The sequence below is a fragment of the Colletotrichum fructicola genome (assembly GCF_000319635.2).
Source record: "Colletotrichum fructicola Nara gc5 chromosome Unknown KSG_Nara_v1_contig10, whole genome shotgun sequence".
NCBI lineage: Eukaryota > Fungi > Ascomycota > Sordariomycetes > Glomerellales > Glomerellaceae > Colletotrichum > Colletotrichum fructicola.
This window is the reverse complement of record NW_027094060.1, coordinates 2,556,645-2,576,633: the sequence shown is the minus strand read 5'-3', so window position 1 is coordinate 2,576,633 and position 19,989 is coordinate 2,556,645. Positions and strand designations below refer to the sequence as shown.

The 19,989-nt window shown below is 55.4% G+C and overlaps 4 protein-coding genes across 4 annotated transcripts; 1 reads left to right on the top strand and 3 right to left on the bottom strand.

The window, feature by feature from the left end:
* Positions 1-409: 409 nt before the first annotated feature.
* Positions 410-2,207, top strand: hxkA-0 (Hexokinase-1; the record flags this gene model as incomplete). Its single annotated transcript, XM_032020251.1, has 3 exons — positions 410-597; positions 738-755; positions 851-2,207. 3 exons carry the CDS (start codon positions 410-412, stop codon positions 2,205-2,207), a joined length of 1,563 nt encoding a protein of 520 aa, XP_031882599.1.
* Positions 2,208-3,136: 929 nt separating this feature from the next.
* Positions 3,137-4,417, bottom strand: CGGC5_v016226 (uncharacterized protein; the record flags this gene model as incomplete). The annotated part of the gene is made up of 2 exons (XM_032020252.1): positions 3,137-3,370; positions 3,422-4,417. The coding sequence occupies 2 exons, from the start codon at positions 4,415-4,417 to the stop codon at positions 3,137-3,139; spliced, it is 1,230 nt and encodes a 409-aa protein (XP_031882602.1).
* A 9,982-nt stretch (positions 4,418-14,399) lies between these two features.
* CGGC5_v016225 (uncharacterized protein) lies at positions 14,400-15,329 on the bottom strand (the record flags this gene model as incomplete). The annotated part of the gene is made up of 1 exon (XM_032020253.1): positions 14,400-15,329. The coding sequence occupies one exon, from the start codon at positions 15,327-15,329 to the stop codon at positions 14,400-14,402; it is 930 nt and encodes a 309-aa protein (XP_031882601.1).
* Positions 15,330-18,043: 2,714 nt separating this feature from the next.
* Positions 18,044-19,378, bottom strand: CGGC5_v016224 (uncharacterized protein; the record flags this gene model as incomplete). Its single annotated transcript, XM_032020254.1, has 1 exon — positions 18,044-19,378. One exon carries the CDS (start codon positions 19,376-19,378, stop codon positions 18,044-18,046), a length of 1,335 nt encoding a protein of 444 aa, XP_031882604.1.
* Between the last annotated feature and the right edge of the window lie 611 nt (positions 19,379-19,989).

Here is a 19,989-nt window from a genome sequence, read left to right as displayed (position 1 = left end):
GCCCCTACTATTACATGCAAACGGGGGCCAAAAAATCCCCATCGCTACTTAATCTTCATCTAATAACTTGATTGAAACCTCCTTTTCTATTGTTCCTCCGTTTCAGAGACAATTCCCAGTGACAAGAAAGAAGCTTCCTTTTCCAAAACACGCAACCGCTAGACCACCTGGCTGACCCCCAGACGTTGATAATCCACACACTACCGCACCAGACCACACCAGGAAACACCCACCCGACGAGTGAGACCCAGGAAGACTAAGGCGAGGAAACAGCAGAAACGCCTCATTGCCTCCCGCATCCCGCCTAACCGCCTGACCTGACCTCAACCTGGACAACACCAACACCACTCACCAACGTAGCCATAGTACCCCGTTCGATTGACCACAAACGCACGCAAACAACGCAAACATGGATCCCGGCTCTGCGCTGCAGGACTTCCTGCAGCCGCTCCGGGTCGACAACCAGACAGTCCACACACTGTCCCGCCTGTTTTACTCCAATTTCAAAGACCTCGCCCTCAACGCCCACGATCAATTCCTCCCGACGCCCATTTCCGAATCAATTCTGAGACCCGTAACCCAGCGTGGTCATGGAAGGTGTGTCCATGTCTTGCCGTCCCCTTGTGACGTCTCCCATGTCTTCATTATGTAGCACCATGTTGGGCCGTTGGAACGTATCACACAACCGTTTACCGACGTCTTCCAAAGTTTCACCAAACGCTGACATGGGACGACAGACACCTTGCCATAGACATGTACGTCCTCACTACCCTGCTGCAGCAGCATCATCACTCATCAAGAGCATCCCCCAAAACTCCCGTTTGGACGTAACTAAGCTAATCCTCCCCAGCGGCGGCACAAATTTGAGAGTGGGCTTCATCGAACTCTCTGGCGCAGAAACACCATCAACTACCGCCAACTCCACACAGACGAACGGGACCTCGTCAACTCCAACCCTGAACCTCAAAGAGCAGGCATGGCCCATAGACAACGCCCTCAAAGCCTCGTCAAATTCAGACCCTCAGCTTCTCTTCGACTGGATTGGTTCCTGCATCGCAACAGTGGTCCGCTCCGCCCTCGAGGAATGGCCCTCTCTCGCGGCGGAACCTGAGCTGCCGCTCGGCATCACCTTCAGCTTCCCAATGGTCCAGCACTCCATCTCCGACGCCACCGTCATGACAATGGGCAAAGGCTTTAGCATACAGGGCGATGCAGAGCTCGGCCCCTTACTCCTGCGAGGCTACGACAAAGCCCGTAGTGCGGCTGTTGACGTCCAACTACCACCAATCCGCATCGCCGCAATCTCAAACGACTCGGTCTCAACACTCATCTCATACATCTTCCTTTCCCCGCCAACGACAAAGGCCTCTATGGGCCTCATCGTCGGCACTGGCTGCAACGCCACCATTCCGCTTAAACTCTCCCTCCTCGGCGGCTCCAAACAGCCCGCAAACATTAGCCTCCTTCCTGGCGAATCGGCAAGCGACGTACGCATCGCCGTGAATACGGAATGGTCCATCCGCGGTACCGCACCCCCTCTGCGTGAACTGAAGCTCATCACCACCTGGGACTCTGCACTGGACGCAGCCCTGGTAGGCCCCAATGAGATCACTGGCTTCCAACCTTTGGAATACATGACGGCAGGCCGGTATCTGGGCGAACTGGGACGTCTGATGCTTTTAGACTACCTCAAGACCGTTTTAGGAGTCAACGAGGACTCCCTCCCATCACGTCTCCTCGTCAGATACGGTCTCACCACCACGTTCCTAAGCCACTTCAAGCCCCTACACTCCCCAGCTCTTCTCCCGAAAGTGGAGTCAGAATTCCCAGCTGACTCCTCTTCACCATTCAAATGGACGGAAGAAATGGCAACAGCCCTCTACCACATTGCAAAAGCAATTGAGCTCCGCGCCGCAGGCATCGTTTCTGCGGCAACCGTCGCCCTCCTCAGGCTCGCCGGGGACCTTCCCTCGGACGGCACGCCTTCCAAAGCCCCGGAGCTGGGCGTTGGATACACGGGCGGCTGCATCTCGCAGTTCCAGGACTACCTCGCCGACACGCAGATGTTCCTCGACGAGATAATGAAGCTAGACTACGATGGCAAGTTGCCCACTAGGGTTGTACTGAGTCCCTGTCACGACGGTGGCATCAAAGGCGCAGGTATCCTGGCGGCTGCGACGTGTGTCAGTCAGAAGCATGATATGTAAAGTTCAGGAGAAAACAATTACGGAGAAACGGGCAAGTCCAGTCAGCATCATTATGGGTTCGAATGATTGGTTCCAAGGATACATTATACAGTACAGCATACAGGAGACGGGCCTGAGGGGGAGAGAGTCACATTTGCTTCATTATAAAACTAGCAGACTCGTAGTGGCCCAGTTAAGTCTATCAATATCAAAGGCACATACACACACATACATCCCAAGAAGTCATGATTGCAACGTTGCAGTGAAGAAAAGAGGAGAGGTGAAGGAATTGTATTCAAAATGACAAATCGCCAACTGTTTCGCTTTGGATATTTGAACCCGGGAGAATCTCCGTGCTGAATGAGAAACCACACCAACGTCGTCAAACCTCGCCGCCCGCCCAATCAGCCATCCCACTACAACCACCGAGTAAACAAGAATAAATGACTTTGTAAAACTCCTCGTCATTAAGCTCGATTCTTTCCAATCATCGTGAAAGAGATGAAAAAGATAAAATGGCAAAAGAAATCCTTTCTCTCACTCTCCGGCATGCCATAGTAGATTTTCCCGACATTGCACACACTCACACTCACACTCACACACACACACACACACACGCATATACAACTACCCGCCGCCTTCGCATGAATAACTCAAGTACAACCACCCCCCCCCCCCCCCCGGCCCCCCAACCACCCTCTTTGCAATGCAACTGAAGCGATGGTGATGAAGCAGACGCTATGCTATGCACGTGTTTTCGATTTTTGTTTTGGATGTCGTCAGGAAGGGGGGACTCTCGTTCGGTCCCCCCCACAGCTCAGATGGTACTCCCCTCTCCAATGCTTTTGGTCCCAATGCTCCCCCTTCTCTCTTCCCCGTTGAGGCCGTGTCAGTCATGAAAATAAGGAATGCTTGCGCAAGCGGCGGTAAAAAAAGGAAGAAAGGGGCCTTTAGTAAGCTGTCGGTCCTCGCATTGCCCTTGTAGATCGGAAATTCAGCCGCGGAGGCGGTACGTCGTCAACAATGCCCTCATCAACATCGGCCTCGATAGGCGATTCGTCAGCCACGAGTGGCGCCGACATGTCCACCTCGACAGCCCTGGTCACCGGCGTCCTGGAACTGGACTCGGCCTCAAGCCTCGCGTCAACCTCGAGCGTCCTGGGAGTTATTGGCGGATTGCTGTCCTTGGCGGGCGTGAGCTCCCGCCGCATGCTCGTAGGTCGAAGAGTCCGCACCTTGTTGGGCTCGCTGGTCACCCTCAGCAAATCAGGCTCCTCCTTCTCTATGCGATCCATCTCTTTGACCGCCAACTCCTTGGTCTCTATCAGACGTCTCTGTATGTTGGCAATCTCCTCCCTGCAGTGCGCGTCACGGAGGAACTGATGAGCAGCGTGCTCGGCCGTGCCTTGCACATACTCCAGATGCTTGTCGAGCTCGTCGTAAACGTCTGGTACGTTGCTACCCATCCCGCCGGCCTGGCCGGCTCGTGTATATGATGGTCCGGGTCCGCCTCGTCTGCCAGCGCCCATTCGTCGTGCGCTCATGTACCGCAGAGATGGCAAGGCCTCATCAACTGGGGCGGCAGCCAAGGACGCGTTCGTATCAGCCTTCATGGATCCATCTCCAGCATCGTCATCTTCGTCTCCATGCTCAAGCTCCGCCATGCGACGGATGCTTGCAACCTTGGCCGCCATCTTGGCCTTGCGCATCATGTTCCTGCTTGCCGACACGAACTTGACCAGATCTTCAAAGAACTTCTCCACAAATTCGTCGTAGAAGACAGTCACTTGTGTCTTGCTGCGGTATCTTGACTGGTTGTCTTCACCAGACATGACGGACGCGGTCCGAACGCGCTTCTTCACCTCTGCTCTAGCATATGCTTGCGCCTGGGTAAAGGCGTTCTGCGTCTGCTGCTGTAGAGCCGACGGTGTTTCGCTGCTGGGGGTGGACGGGTTCGCCGCTGTCTTTTCTTTATCTTGGGGCGCTGACGCGACTTCGGGCGTATCTGACTTGGTCGCGGGCGTCTCATCGACGGGAGCAGGAGTGGCATCGGCGTATTCGTCCTTTTGCTTCAGTGATTCGGTAGATCCACGGTTGCGAAGAGGCTTCACGGTGTTTTCGCTAGCCAATGCGGCGAGCTGGGCCTGGCGCTGGACAATCTGGTCGCCCATCTTGTCGAGCTGGGAGACCCAGTCGGGCACATTGTTGATGACGTTCTTGAGGGCGTCCATGATCAAAACCCCCTGGTCTTCTTCGTGTCGAAATCTGGCCGTCGTGACTGATTTGGGAGACGTTAGGTGTTCTTGGACAGCCTAACGTCTTGATGCGGGGAGAGAGTAGATGAAATCGATTGAGGTTGGTTGCAGAGGTAGCAGCGACAGCAACCAGTTCTGAGGGGGTTGTTCGGTGGAAGATGGGGCGACGATCGGCGCTGCAGACCTGAGGACGGGGAAGGCGAAAAAAAAGAGGAGGAGATCGGCGCAGTTATGGGTGAAGCATGGTCCGCCAGCAAGCGAGGTTGGCGTGTCTCTCGTTGAGGGGTCGTACCGCAGTTGGAGGCAAGCGAAAGGGTCGATAATCGTGCGTCACGTCCAACGTGATGTGGTGGCAGAGCGTCAAGACGGGTGAAGACGCTTACCTGCTCACGCTTGGGTCCGGGCGGGAGTCTGATATAACTAGCGGCGACGTTTTGTGCCGGCAGAGAGGCTCGAGAAAGATGTTGGGCAGAGAGCAACCTTCGAGGCGTCGGGAACAAAAAAAGCCGTAAATTGGGCGAGGGCGATCGGCCGCTAAAAAGACGACTTGAGATCTGCGCGGGAGAGAAACCAGGCTTTAGACTGGATTTTGTGGGCAGGTGGGAAAGGAAAAGTAAGATATAGATGGAACGGAGAGATCAATCGATGAACAGCGGCAGACCGGGACCATGTAAAGAAATAGGGCCCCCTAGTACTCTGTATATCGGTACGGCGTGGTGAGGGCGGCGGCGGCGGCGGCGGTACCTTAAGATGGATGAGGAGGCGGATGGGGCCTTGTGGGTGTGCCGTTTGGTGTATGCTTGGCGTCAAAGTTGGGGGTCAATGGCACTAAGTGAAGCCGCTAATGCTGGGGGGAGGAGAAGTGACGAGGAGGATGTCAACGACGAGTGGTCAAGGAAGAGAGGATGGTAGTCGAAGCGTGTTATGCTGCTTCTCGGATCGAGTCGGCTGGTGGGCACAAAGGCGGGTATACGAGATGCCGAGTCCAAGAGCAAGTTGTAGTGTCGTCGGGGAGAGGCGCGTTTGGTTTGCTGGGTGTGATGAGGGGAGCAGAGTAGAGAGAGATAGCGCCTACACACAAACACGTCTGGGGGAGAGTGGAAGGAGGAAGAGGAGGAGGAGGAGGGTGTGCGAGAGCAGGAGGAGTAGCGGTTATGAGAGAGAAGTTGTGCAAGGTGAGAGAGAAAGCGGTGGGGGTTGGACAAGACGAGGATGAATAGGCCGGGGAGGGGAGAGAGTGAGAATACTGAGAAGGCCAATGGCACAAGGCGGGCAGGCACAAAAGGACTGGACTTGCGAATGGGCGGATGCGAGCAGCAGATGGGCAGGTACTGCGAGGTATCAGGTGTAGGGGCGCTTGTGTGTGTGAGGTGCAGACGCGGATGCAGATGCAGACGCAGGCGCAGATGCAGATGCAGCAACAGAGACGCAGCCAGAGCAGAGCAGAGCAGAGCAGCAGAGAGGAGAAGGACGGGGAGTGCAGCAGTCGGTGGTGGGAAATCGCAAATACAGGGTAAGGTAGCCAATCCACCCACTCTGCTGCTGTTCTTTCTTGTTGGAGCGTGAGGGGGATGGTCCGGATGGAGAACGGTGGTGGAAGGGCCTGCTCCAAAGTGCGAGCAGGGGTTGGCTGGTCCGCTGCTCTGCAAATCTGCAAAGAGAGGCGGACGGGGGACGGGGACGGGGGGGTAGCGGATGGGGACGGACGGCGACGAGGACGAGGGCAGCAAGACGCCGATGGTGGATGCTTGTTGGAGAGTGATGGTGGTGGAGGAAGAAGATGTGAACAGGGGACAGGGACACGCCCGTGGTGTGGTGTGTGGTGTGTGGAGGGGGAGAAGAGGGAGAAGAAGGGGAGGAAGAAAAAGAAGGAGAAGGTGTTTGGTAGGTAAGGTACGTACCGATATGTTTTCCTTCCGCAAAAAGACGGCAGGCGGGGCACCGCACCGGGGGGAGGTGGCAGCCACGGCAGGTGCAGCGACATGGCATGGTGAGGTGAGGACACTGGACTGAGGAAAGAGGAGCGGATGGAAAAGAGGGGAGAGCTCGCACTCAGCGTTCCATTCCATTGCCCACTGCGGGAGGGAAGCCGCTGTGGACAGGTGACAGGACAGGACATCGTCTTCGTCCACCGTCGTCTAGCTAATTACCTTACAGTAGGCCCATGCCTTGAGCGTCCCTTATTCCATTCCATGTCGTTGCCAACCTGGAACCTCACAGTGAGAGGAAGGCAAAATGGGGGACCTTACCTAAGGGGGTACCTTCCCAGGATACCTTACCTAAGGTGGTGGAGGAAGGAACATTGGAAGGATTGGAAGGTGCCTTCCTATGGGCCATGATACCTACTTACCTAAGGTCAGGTACACTCACTGGTAGATGGATGAATTGGAAAGAGGTTCCAACAGTCACCCGTCCGTGTTCTTTCTGTCTCAATTGCTCAATTGTCGAATGGAAGGAAGGAGGAGATGATGCAGGCCGGCCAACCACCTACTTAGGTAGGTAGGTACAAACAAGGATCCGCGTGCACCTTCCAGAGAACACCTCGCTTTCGTAGCAATCAATCCCATGTGTATTTCTCCGTCCCATTTCTCTCTCTGCGTCTCTTTCTTTCTTGCGCACTCGAAATGGCGCGGAGACTCGCACTACACCCACCGCGGTACCTTGCCTTCCCTCTACCTAAGGTAGGCAAAGCAGGCACTTGACACACCGGCCGCTAAAATCTCTCCCGCTAGAACCCGCCCGCGTACCTTGTGTCTACCTACCTTACGCCGTGCGCTAGGCATGTCTGATAGTGGGGGAGAAAGGCATATCGTCAATCATCAATCATCCATCACTCATCGCCAGATCTCCAAAGGACACTCTATCCACCTGCAGCCCACAACGACGATCTCCAGTTGCTTTTCTCCCGTTGTAACGCTGGAAGGGAACTGAAGCTCCCACCGGGTCCAGCACGTTTGATCGTTTTCTTCGCCATGCCGAACCGCCCATCTGCCGCAATCAATTGCCTTGCCTTTTCGACAGTCAGCAGCATCCTTCGTCTCGTCCCTTCTTTTTCTTCCCGGGCAGCCTCACCCCCAGCCAAACACAACGTTGCGTACTCCGTAACGCACCTTATCTTGACCCCTTCATCAACTCGCCGATCCAGCTACAGCAGGCAGCACAATGCCCGACGCACATCCAACACACTGTTTGCACTACCTACCTCATGGTTTGCGGCCTGCCTGCTCTGCAGCCCGGCGTACAGCCAGACAGACTGCATAGCACGTACATAGGATGCGGCTTGCACTTATGCAAGTGCGGCGCAACAACATGGTGGCAGAGCCAGAAAGACGCCTCCCCCACCAACCCAACCGCCATCTACGATCCAGCCTTGGACGATGAATGCCATGTACCCATACGTCAACCAACCCTCCTTCTCACTTACGGCCGTTATGTGCCCTACGTTGGCTGTCTTGGCTCTGCCTGAAGCCCTAACCTCCGCAGCAACACGGACACGCGACATTTTCCTGTCTGTGCGGCCACCGGCTGCAGGCATGAGATTGGTCCGCATGGTCAAAGACTTTCCGATCCGGACGGTTGATGCCATCGTCGGTCGGCTCTCGGGCGTCACCTCACTTCGTCTCCAGACTCGCTGCAACCCGAAATCTCCAAACTTGAGCCTACCCCCTCCACCTGTCGATCCACCCAGGTGCTTCACATTGGGCGTGTGAGCCTCAAGCTCCCCATCCCGACATGACAGCGCTAGACAGAGACAATAATGAGGGCTGCCCCGAGACTTGATCTCATCACAAAGCGAGCCGTCATTTTTTTTTTCTCATCTTCGCCCACGGTACACGAACGTTCGACATCGCTCGGACGAAAATGGCAAATGCAGTCCAGTCCAGTCCAGCCTAGCCGTCACCGCCCGTCGGACGTAGCTCCGACTCGCGCCGCCGTCTCCGCCGCTATTCTGCACAGTCAACACCGCTAGAGAGCCCTTGTTCTGTCTGTGCTTAAACTGTCTTATTAACGGCGCCAACAGAGGTGACTCCAGGCAGGCCTACGAATGCCAGTGGTTGGCATACGATCGACACTCGCAACTGTTGAACTGCTAAACCTAGAGCGGCTTCTCTGAGCTACTACGACAACTACGACTACGACGGCTACCGCGACCGCCAGCGGCATGAATGCCGCTGGCCGAGCGTTCGGCAGTGTCAATGTCCATCCAAATTGACGGCCGGCCGGCTCGATTAGCATGCGGCGGCTACGACGACCAAATGCCGTCACGGCAGTCCTGAAAGGAGAAGAACAACAAAATCACGATGCGAGACCAAGGGTCACACCATCCTAGGCCAGCACCGACTACGGTTCGAAACCAAACCAAACACACAGCACCGCCGACCCTCGAGGGTTTCGAATGGCTTGTTGACTGTGACCTTCCTTTTCCTCCCTTGCCGACAAGGCCTGCCAGGCAGTCGCGGGCTTTGATACGCCATACGGTGTGGTGGGTGTTCGGCGGACGGGTCCACACCGCAATGCCTCGTCAACCGCGGTACGTGACTGCGAATAATAAGACACGCAGAGCATAGAGTGCAAGGCTTCTCTCAGAGCTTCTCGAACAAATCATCTTGTGGAGGCACGCCAGGGTGAAACATCCCACAGCAACGCCCCAGTGATCGCTGCTGCTAGCCCTATTTCTTACTGCTGCCACCACCATCAGCAGCCACGCCTGCTTGTTCCTGCTGGTCTGCGACGTCAAATCTCGCATCGACATGACTTGGAGTTCCGAGAGATTGGCCGAGTCTAATGACTCTTGTTGATGAACTCTTGAGGCGAAAAGAAGCACTTCTGAAGCTCAATCTCGCAGCTAGGGACCTTTTCCGCAGCCCATAACCCTGCACCGTCCCTCTTTCTGCCTGACACAAAATCGTCGGGGGCAAGAAGAAGCCCAGGGTCCGCTGCCAAGCGCTGGTACGAGTCCGATATGGATGCGACGATACTTTCCTCCATCTCTCACACCTGGACCAAGCAAATCTGGGTGTGTTCAAAGTGAAGGGGAAAAGGACAGCAGCAGGCCCCCCTGCTTCATCGACACTGACTATTCCAGCACGCCAGCCCACATTGGATGATGAAGGACAATCAAAAACAGGATGTTGCTGTCTACCTTGGCCACCAACCATAGCAGGGCTCGCCGTCTCTCCGCCTCTGTACCTCATGCATACCACTCTCACTCGTCTATCCATACAACACCTGCGATTGCGATTTTTTTCGGCTACGCTTGCATACGCTGCAGATCAAGCGGAATGCCCGCCCTTTGACCCCAGCCGTCGAGCCAATTATCCCAACCTATTATTGGCACGTTGATGCGTTGGCAGTGTGGCAGTTTCCTGGATGTTCTTACGGATACTCGCTTGGCTCCTTCGAATCCTCTCTCCCGCTATGAGCCTCTGTTATGCAGCCGATGGCAGCAACATCAGATGACCTGTGGGCATCTTTGTCTGATGACTACAACTCCCCCGGCTGTTCTCAAGTAGACTTCAGATAAGTGTCGCAGTACGAGACGAAGAGGATGTGGCTGGCAACGTCAGCATTCCCTAACGGTCGAGAGCTTAATCGTTGTAACCGCTGGCGAGTATTCACAAAGAGACAATACGGACCAGAACATTCATAGGCGGCATTCTCCTCCAGTTCGGCATAGGCGTGTCTCTAATCCACGCGGCGGGATCTCCTCGTCCACTCGGCAAGTCCACCATGTTGGTCGCTGAGCAAATTACCCCGCGGTCTGCTGGTTACAGCCAACGATGAAGATCATGCTTTCAGGCAGCGCAAAGCTCGTCAAGCCTCAATCGGCACTTGTGCCTGCAAATGGCCACAGGAGAACAGGACTGTGCACAAGATGCTACGATCAAACCTGACCGGCTCCCTCCGCCCGAAGTAGCCGGCAATAGAGTCAGGCAATAGACTGGCACGATGACCCATGAAACAGCCCAAGCCTGTGCCAGGGCGATCCCCGCGAAGACCCCGAGATGTCTCCAACGAGCCTGGATCAGGGTGGTTCCTGCCAACTATTTCTCCGACTTGGACGGGAAGTGGCTCGTTTTGCTCAGGTACATGTTGACCAACAGGCGCCAACATGAGCCATGCCGAATTTGTATCTGGTATCGTCGTATTATTTTTCTGCAAAAGCCCCAACGGACGTTGGAATCAGGGCCGAGCGCACATGTCAAGTCGGCTGCTTTTGCTGCTTCCAGCCTCCGCGGGAACCTTGGATTCGACACTAGCGCCAAACGAGCATGCCAGCGTGAAAATCGAGGCAGAAGTCAAGAGACTTGTATTCACGATGTCAATGCGAATGGTATGATGTTGGTTCAGCGGATTCCACTGCCTCCCATGTCAGTTGCGCGGATAGGATAACGTCCGAAGTCCATTGATGTCCAAACTCTATCCCGGGCCGCGGCGTGCCCGTAAACAGAGACTCCTTCATGGAGCCGGCCCATCGTCGTCGGCCAGTCAGCCCCTCATGCACCATTCTCGTTCGAAACACATGAGAACGGACGACTGCGGGCAATCATATTCCTGAGGATCTAGCGAGAGAGCAGCCGCGAGGCTTTAGCAGCGTGAACTCATCGCATGTTGCCCATACAAGGCGCAGAAGCTCCAGAACTCACGAGGTTTAAGTTGCTGTGCAGCTAATCAGCGCAGAATATCTCCCGGCGATTTCAGAATAATATACCAAGGCGGTCCGGACAGGGCGAATTCAAAATGACGGTGAATCATTCTCGTCTAAAGGCGACGTCAGCGCCTACACACCCAAACTCAGGCTCTTGGGCGACAGCGACGCCCTCTTTCGGCTCCACAGGCGGCAGCTGCAGCGGCAGCATGCCATGCTGGTCACGTCAAGCGGACGGTTCCTTCGGCGATCCAGAGTCGTGCTCGATCTGGGAAGGGAGATGCCCACGCATGTGTGGTAGTGCTCAACCCGTGTCTGACGGACGGGAACTCATCAATCTGACGTTTTAATCTTTCCGTGTCAATTTTTAGCCTCGCGCATTACAACATGCAACACCAACCTACGTACGGACTGGCTTGCGAGCCAGAGGCGGCGCCCAATAACGCATCTGTGCAATACAAAGATGCACTCAGGGCGAAGCCGCCTTTCTTGCTATTCAACTGCAATTTGCAACTTAGCAGTTTCTTCGGAGCCCTTTCAGACGAGGCACTCGCCCTCAGTCCACGATGCGGCCCGGGGGCTAGAAAGGACTACGCGTACATGTTCGAGGTATCCAGGAGCTACCCTGCGCGCCCTATGGTGTCGACAATTTAAAGTGCCTGACAAGCCGCACGAGCACGATCTCACTGCAAGATGAGTTTGTGAAGTTCCTCATGATGGCGCAAGGACAACAGGCTGGCCTGAAGTTTTCGTTTAAAGACCGGGGAGACGTTGATTCGTCACCTGTTTGCAAGGGACGGCCAGCTTTCAGCGTCGTATCACTTGCGAGCCGGCCACCTACTCTAGAGCGCCTACGCGCAGCAACTCGAGCACCCACATCTTCTGCAAGGTCGGCCGGCGTTGTCACGGATTTGGAGATGATTCTTCGGAGGTGATAAGAGCCTGCAATATAGCGGATCCCACAGCCGTTCCTTTTGTCCTCGATCCATCGACAAACTCCAGATGCAGGAGAGCCGGTGCCAGCGAATCAAGGCACCGAATACCCCATCCGCCCACGGCACCTGATCTCGTGATGCTGTCTCGGCGGTTAGGCGAGCAGTAAGGGTACCGAATCGTTTTCCGCCGCCATTGAGAGCTCCTGGCAACACCATAATAGCATCAATCTTGTGCGCGGTGTCTGCCAAAATGGAAGAGCGACACACAAATACTGCATAGTACACGAGATGAGAGCTGTTCTAGAGTCTCTGCAGCGTTCGGCGACGTCGGCGGCGGAAAACGATTCTCGACCTCGTGTGATTTAGAGTTTCGCATTCCGGGGGTTTTTGTCAGTCCCCGTTTTCCATGGGCTTTACTCAATATTACCTTTCGTTGTACAAAAGAAACTCCGCCAGCTCCCGCCCACACCACCAAACCGTCACTCCTCTAGGTCAACTAGTCGGTCGGCAACGACAGCTTACAGGGAACATCGATCGCTAGCTGCAGTTCACGGCTTGGTCTGATACCACCACCACCTTACCTACCCGCGCGTAAGCAGTGCAATGGTTCCCCAAAAGAGAGAACGTGCTGGTTGTCAATTTGGAGTAGGAGGCCGGGATTTGCATACATTGCTTTTCGACAGGCTGGCCTTTAATTCGGCCTCGACTATCGTCAGGCTCGCACTCTATGTTTCGTGGGACAGCGTAATCGACTGTCCTGCACGTCTCGGACCCACCATAACAATGGCAGGAGAACCGACCAAACCCACCAGACGCCGTTTCTCATTCTCTTGTTTTTTTTTCCTCTCCCCTGGCCATCACGCTACGCGCAAACGACGGCCGGTGCCAAGGGCTCGCGGAAGCAGCGCTCCCAGATCCGGGGTGGAGAGACGGCTCCTTTGCGGCTTAGGGCTTGCATGGCTGCCATGTGGAATGACTGACTAGCTATGGAGACCGGCTCCGGCCTTTTACGAAGTATTTCCTGAACAAAGGCCGACAAGAGAAGGGGGGCTGGTTATCGCCTGGGAGCGGTTTCTGCCACTATGGCAGCACCGACTTCAGCGCTGGGGGTCTTTTGAGTCTCTGCTGGTCGGTCCCTTCACCTCATCCGGGAGGAGAAGCCCGCACGTTTAGTTGCAGTGAACCGCCCGAACGATGAGATGTGAGGAAATTCGTTATTTGCCCCAGCGGCGCCGTTTTCAGGCCGTCAGGGATAAGCCGACTTGCGAAACGGAGGGGCCTGGCTGTACTGATCGGAAATGCCATGTGGCTCGTGCCGGGGCTACCCATGAGAGACCTTCGAGACGATTCTCTGCCGATATTATTTCCAAAGTGCCTCTCCACTGGACGCCCAGATCATTGGGCGCATTCCTGATCAGACCGGCGAGCAATTCGACAAGAGGTTGGAGCTCGAAAATAAGGCCCTCGGTACGGACGGCAAATAGCAAAGACCGCCGTCGTGCCGAACGGGGGCTTACGCAGCATGTAGATGGTACACGTAGAGTGTCGGTCACGGGAATGGCGGGCGTGTCAGGAACCTGTCGAGAACCAACAGCACCAACACGAACAATCATCCTGCGCATTGCAGGTCTCCGCGCGGGCTCAGCAAGGCCAGCAAATGCGTACATGCCTAAGGACATCTCTAACTTCCCGCGCGCAGTGCCGCAGATCCATCGGGCGCAATCATGTCCCAAAGAGGGAGACTGCCGGGCCTGCTCGCCAGCCTGCCTCTGTTGCCCGCTTACCTACGCCAGGCCCGGGGTCAAATTGACGAGAATCCTTGCACCAACAGACCTCGGGCGATGTGGGCAATATGGACGATGTATCCCTTTTCGATCGACCGGTGAGGGGGCGTAAGCACGGCACGGCTCGGCCAGCTTTTTGGTTCACACACTTGTCAGCCGCCAGGCTTCGGTCTCTGTTTCCTGTGTGCTTTTCTTGCACAGACACCCGGGAGGTGCCTCTCAGTGGAAACCCGCGCCGCGCCAACCTCCCCGTGATGCTTGCCGTCTGTATGTCTGTGTCGGGAGAGCCCCAATTGTACGATGATGGACTGAGAACATGTGAGACGAGCACAGTATGATGAAAGCTATCCTAGACTCTGCGACATTTTTTGCTGCTCGCCGTAAGACTGTGACCGCCTACGCGCCGCATCTCGTTGATGTGTATGCGCATGTGTGTTTGTGTTGGTAGATCCCCAAGCCAAGCAAAAATCCCCTCCCATCTCCCCTCCCCCCCGGCTGCACACACACCGCGGCCCTCAGCGAACTGCCCCCTTCTTCACGCGCAGACAATCACCCCCTCCCCCCCGGCCACCGCATCTTCCATCCTTCCTTCACGGCCACGTCTCAATCTTTTCCCACCCGTTGGTCCTCTCCGCACCCTCCTGCGCCTCCTCCGGCTCGTCCGCGCCGACGAGCCGGTACAGCCAGCGGCGCGGGTCCGCCGAGTCGCTCAGGTCCGCGCGGTCGACCTCTGTGGGCACGATGACGACGACGCGGAAGTTGTCGCGGGCGACGGGGTCCTGCAGGTCCTCGACCTTCTGGCCGAGCTTGTGGTCCGCGTCGGGCGGCTTCGCGGTGCGCGGGGTGCCGGGTTCCGGGTTGCGGAAGGTGCCGCGCATCATGGGGGAGAGGTTGCCGAAATGCGCGGTGACCTCGCGGGCGAAGCTCCACTCCTCGTCTTGTGAGATGTTGGAGCGGACCTCGGACGGGAAGAGGGTGTCGTCGGAGGTCTGCCGGCGCTGGACCTCGGAGGAGGGCAGGCGGCGCATGCGGGCGAGGAGCTTCTCGCGCACGGAGGCGGCCGGGGAGGAGGGGGAGGAGATGTCCGGGCCGAGGATGTAGGCGTCGCCGCGGATGCGCCACTGGACGCGGGCGGGGGTCCAGAAGACGGCCTCGACGGGGGCGCCGCCGCCGGAGGATGCGGGGTCGGAGCCGGAGCCGGAGGAGGGGGTGCTGTTGAAGAAGTCCGGGACCTTGGCCATGCGGGCGTCGGTTGTGAGGGTGAGCAGGTCGCTCTCGTAGAGGGGCGGGTTGAGCGGGGCCGGGTTTTTGGGGTTGACGGGGAGGGAGGCCCAGAGGCCTCTGTAGATTACGGTGCGGGTGCGCGGGGAGAGGGAGGATGAGGATGAGGAGGTGGATGTGGGAGTTGGGCCGGCGTGGAGGGTTGCGAGGTAGAATTCTGGGGAGGACATTTCGGTGACGTTTTTGAGGAAGGCGGCGCGCCAGGGCGCTGGGCCGGTGCTGGAGGGTGAGGAGGACATGGTGCGGGATGTGAGGTGGTGGGATAGTTGTGCGATGCGGCGGGTTGGAGGCATGCGTGATCTCTGTTCAGTTGACGGTGGTGGTGATGTGTGAGGATGAAGATGAAGGTAGGTTGTGGAAGCGGGAGAAGTTTTTGGTTTTGCGTGACATTTTCTTTTGTTTTGTTCTAGGCGGCGTGTTCGTCTATGATTCATCATCGGACCCGGTTTAGGGCGTCATGATGCCCGCCTCGAAGGTGAGTGAGGCGGTTTGCTTGGTGCGTATTGGTGATTTGCATCGTGATTTGAGAAGCCCATCGAATTTTGATTTCTTTTTTCTGGTGATTAGACATGTAGAGGGCGAATGCGAAGGTGAGTTAAGTGAAGGTCGCAGTGACGGAGACTAGTGCGATGACGTCGGTGAAGCTTGAGATGAGCCCGTCAATCTCGCCATTTCTGGCCGACGCAGGATGGCTCCTCGTCGATATCTATAGTGGGATCATCTCTTTACCTGGATGTATTTCTTCGCGAGGATGTCATTACACTTTTGCAATACTTGACTTCGTCCAACCTATAAACTTGGGCAAACTTGCTCGTCGTCTCTTGCTTGGGCGGTATGAGAAGCAAATTCCAACATGACATCAAGATAGTCACAAAGAACTTAGCCACAAGTCATTTGCGCTTTGAACAAATCTCTCTGCTTTTTCGTATGTATTTCTTGGCTGTTTATGATGAGAAACTGGGAGGCGGAATAGGGAGTCGGTCTCATCAGTCAGACACGACTGGGCTTGATGCCTCTCACAAATGGGCGACAGGGAGAGAGCCATGGCACTTCACACTGAAGGCCGTCTTTCTTCACGTTCAAGATTTCTCATAATTTCTTTGATGTTGAAGCTTATAGGCTCTTAAACGCAAGTTATGATGAGCCGCAAAGCCGTTGGCGACCGATGTCATGTCGATTCAGTGCTCATAGCCTCCTGAGGTAGCTAGCCACGCTGTGAAGAAGTTGTTGACAGGTGCGCGAATACACCCACTTTGACCGACACTTGGAGTAGTTCGCCCTGAATAGAATGACTGCATCTTCTGTATCTCTGCTTCTGCTATCTTCGTGTCTGCCGTCGTGTTCTTTGCAGCCGTGTTCTCGGCCATCGTCTTCACTGTTGTAGTCTCTGCCAGTATCGTCTCTGCTATCTTGGTCTCTGCTGCCAACCTTGTATTAAAACTGAAGGCCAACCGTTTTTGATCTCGCCACTTGTACGCTATGAGAAATGAAAGCCCAAGTTGAGCCACACTCAAGTCAAAAACAACTCTACAGTATACTCTAAGAGTTCATGCAAGTGGAAATGAAACCGAACAACCCGGCCTTTGATTTTGGACAGGCATCGTGATCCGGTCAATAATCTCGACAAAAGATCTTCAAGTCAAGGCGGCCAAATCGGAGGCTGCCAACCCCAAAGACTCCAGCCCGCCGGGTTGGCTACTAAATCATACATCCTGGGTCTGTACCAGCTCCTACACCGACCCAACCGTCCTTCCTGTCCGGCGGCCCCTGATGTTCATGAGAGAGGGTTCATCGAATTGGGGGAGCTCTCCAAGTTCTCGATACCGGAGCTCTTACCGGTCATGATTGCTTCAAGTTCCTGAGGTTTGACGTAGAGGGAGGCTAAGTTTTGCCAGAGTATCGGATACAGACCCCGAGCGAGGGACTCAAGCACATTACTGACTGTTAGACTTGGTTGCCAAGATAATTCGTTCGGCTCATATCGTTCGCCCTAGCGAGGATCAGACGTTGCAGCTGGTTGTTGACTTGACCATTCGACTGGAAGCCCTGCCCACAGCGGCTCCTGTCTACTGCCCATATGAAAGCGACTCAGGCCAGCTCAAGGTGATCGTCTAACAATATCAAGCAGCAAGCCGTGGCAAGTCCACATCACATATGATGTGGGCTTTTGGCAATAACGAATGCAGCCCAGAAGCTACCGTCGGCACTGATGTCAAATCATACTCAAAAGGCGAGACAACCATCGTGAGATACTATACCCTTCTTAGATATGAGACCCCCGATTCTAGGTCTTCGCATACCGACACTCTGAACCACTGAGTTGCCCCCGGAGCGGTGGCAGCGTCTTGAGATCATTACTATGGCCCACTCGCAGGGATATTGAGACGTCTGCATCACACGACATACTCGCCAGGTAGTTTTCGAAGAATTGCAGCCGCCTGTTGTTACAATGTGATATCCTATTTTGCCATGTGGAACGGCAACTTTCCTTTGGCTCGTTCACACTTTGCGGTTCTGCTGTTTCAATGCTCTCTGCTGGCGGGAGTTGAAGAATGGTCCCTGGACCATCTTTCATTAGACGATAGTTGATGATGTGAATCCGACATTGCCATCTCCCTTCAAAACTATTTGGACATCTCATACATCTAAGAAAGGAGTCCAAAAAACTTCACGCAGTGGGAAGACCGACGACGTCAAAGAGTTCGTGTCATCATTGCTCGTGCTTGCGTGGATGATCTACAGGCTGTCATACGCTAAAACGTTGCCCAAAAATGCAGTACCGACCCCCCATGCCTCCCCTGAGGCATACCGTAGTTGGGCACCTGCCCCCTTACTAATCAGACAGTAGGTAACGACTGAACGCGCCCTCGCTTTCAACATCAAACACCAACCCCAACACCAATATCAACATCCAGACCAGCCGAATGACTCTTGCAATCCCAAGGCATCACCGTCAGTCAACCAGGAACCGACGCAAATCCTCCTCTCCAAACTCCCATTCCCCTGTTTGCGGGTTCTTTTCCATGGCTCGCGCGATCAACCTACCATGCTCGTCTATACATCCCGACCGATGCTGGAGCCGCCACCACTGCTCTTCGCTGGAGCCTTCCTGGGCGTTGGAAACCTCAAGCATGCGATTGCGGAATGTCATGGCATAGAATATTCGGCTATCCCACAGACCGTCCCGCCTGGGATTCTCATGGAGGAGGCGTATTGCCTCTGACCGCACCTCGGGATCTCGACAGCGCGTACCGGCCATGAAGATGGGCCACGTCGGGCCGGTGTCCATCGTAAACATTTCGCCGTCGCCCCACGATCGCTTCTGGTACTCGAAAAGCTGATGCCCTAGTTCGACCACTTCTTGGTACTTGGGCGTCAGCTTGGCGATGCTCTCGTAGCTACAGCTGAGCGGTGCGTGGACGCAGCCATACATCGTCAGATAGTGAGCCCGAAGGTGAGCTGCCTGAGCATACGATTTTTCGTCTTCGGATTTTGACTTTTGTGCAGCGTTCCAGTGTGGCTCGAAGCCTTGGTGCCATCGTTCGAGGACATCTTTGAAATCCTGCCACTGCTCGGGAGTCGCCGTCTTGATGCCTGCTCTCGCCTGTTCGATCTTGTCCATGTGTCTTTGGATACGTTCGTTGCACTCTGAGAGTACGTCGTCGTCCAAGCCCAGATGGGTCACGCGAAAGACGATGCTGGACGAATGGGTTACGTAGTGTTGAACCACGTCCCACCAGCGTCGAGCTTGTTGGAGACTCACGAAGCTTGATGGCATGTTGTGGACGACACACTTTTCGGCGGATCCTCCTCGGCAACACCACAGCTGCTCGGGCGAAGGGTCGTCATCAGTATCGCTCGGCTTACCGGCAATCTGCTGATCACGCCGCCGGAGAACGCCGCAAGACCAAGATTGCTGGATCAGCCGCTGGAAAACGTGGAGGATATCTCTTTCGACGAAATCGGCACCGATGATGTTCTGCGTGTGGTCATGGTCGTGATAGTCGCGAATGTGCAGGAGCTCGTCCATCATGCGTTGGCCGTTGTTGATGTGGGCGAAGGCTGCCTTTCGATCGCCATGCAATACCTCAAAGCAGACGAACAGCAGGCAGCAGACGATTGCCCCACGAAGGCTCCCGGTGTCCAATTTCGACCCTCGGACTTCGTGGATGGCCCTGCCATAATATGAAAGGGCGAGATGATAGTGCGGGCCATTTGAAGCCATGAGTGCTGGGCTTGTCGGTTTCAGGCTGTGCCGGAGCGCCTTGGAGATGCCGCCAATGGCCATGATGGCGTACCTGACGGACGCATGCTCACGGCTTAACTGAGGAATCGTTTCGTTCCAAAGTTCTTCGTCAAAGAAGCCGCCGCCCAATTGAGCCCGATATCCCAGCCAGTGGTCAAAGTACTGTCGTTCGGTTTCGTCTTTGAAAATATTCACGGTCGGCTCGAGCAATAAACTGACATTGCCTGGTTGGTGGCAAGATCCGACATCCTCCGCTACGCGTTTTTTCCTGGCCAGGGCCTGCCTAGTCGCCAATCTGACGCCTTTCTCGGTATCTGGAGTCGGTGTTGAGGTCGCTGATCCGCTCGGAGGGGGCTCGTAGCCTTCGCAGAAGCCTTGCCATTTGACACATCGCTCGCAAGCGGGCTTTACTTCGTCACACTTCACATGTCTTCGCCTGGTAAAAATGAGGAACTGGTCGCTTTGGCACAATAAGGTTTGACTCACTTGCCTAATAATCGATTAGTTGACGCTCATCATGTGGCACAGGACGCAGGAACGCCTTACAAGTGATACACCCAGTCTTCACTTTGTTCGTACTGGCTCGAGTAGCCCTAGGCCGCCTCTGGAGAGCGAATGTGAGGATTTGTGGCCCATTTTTCGCACTCCTGCTT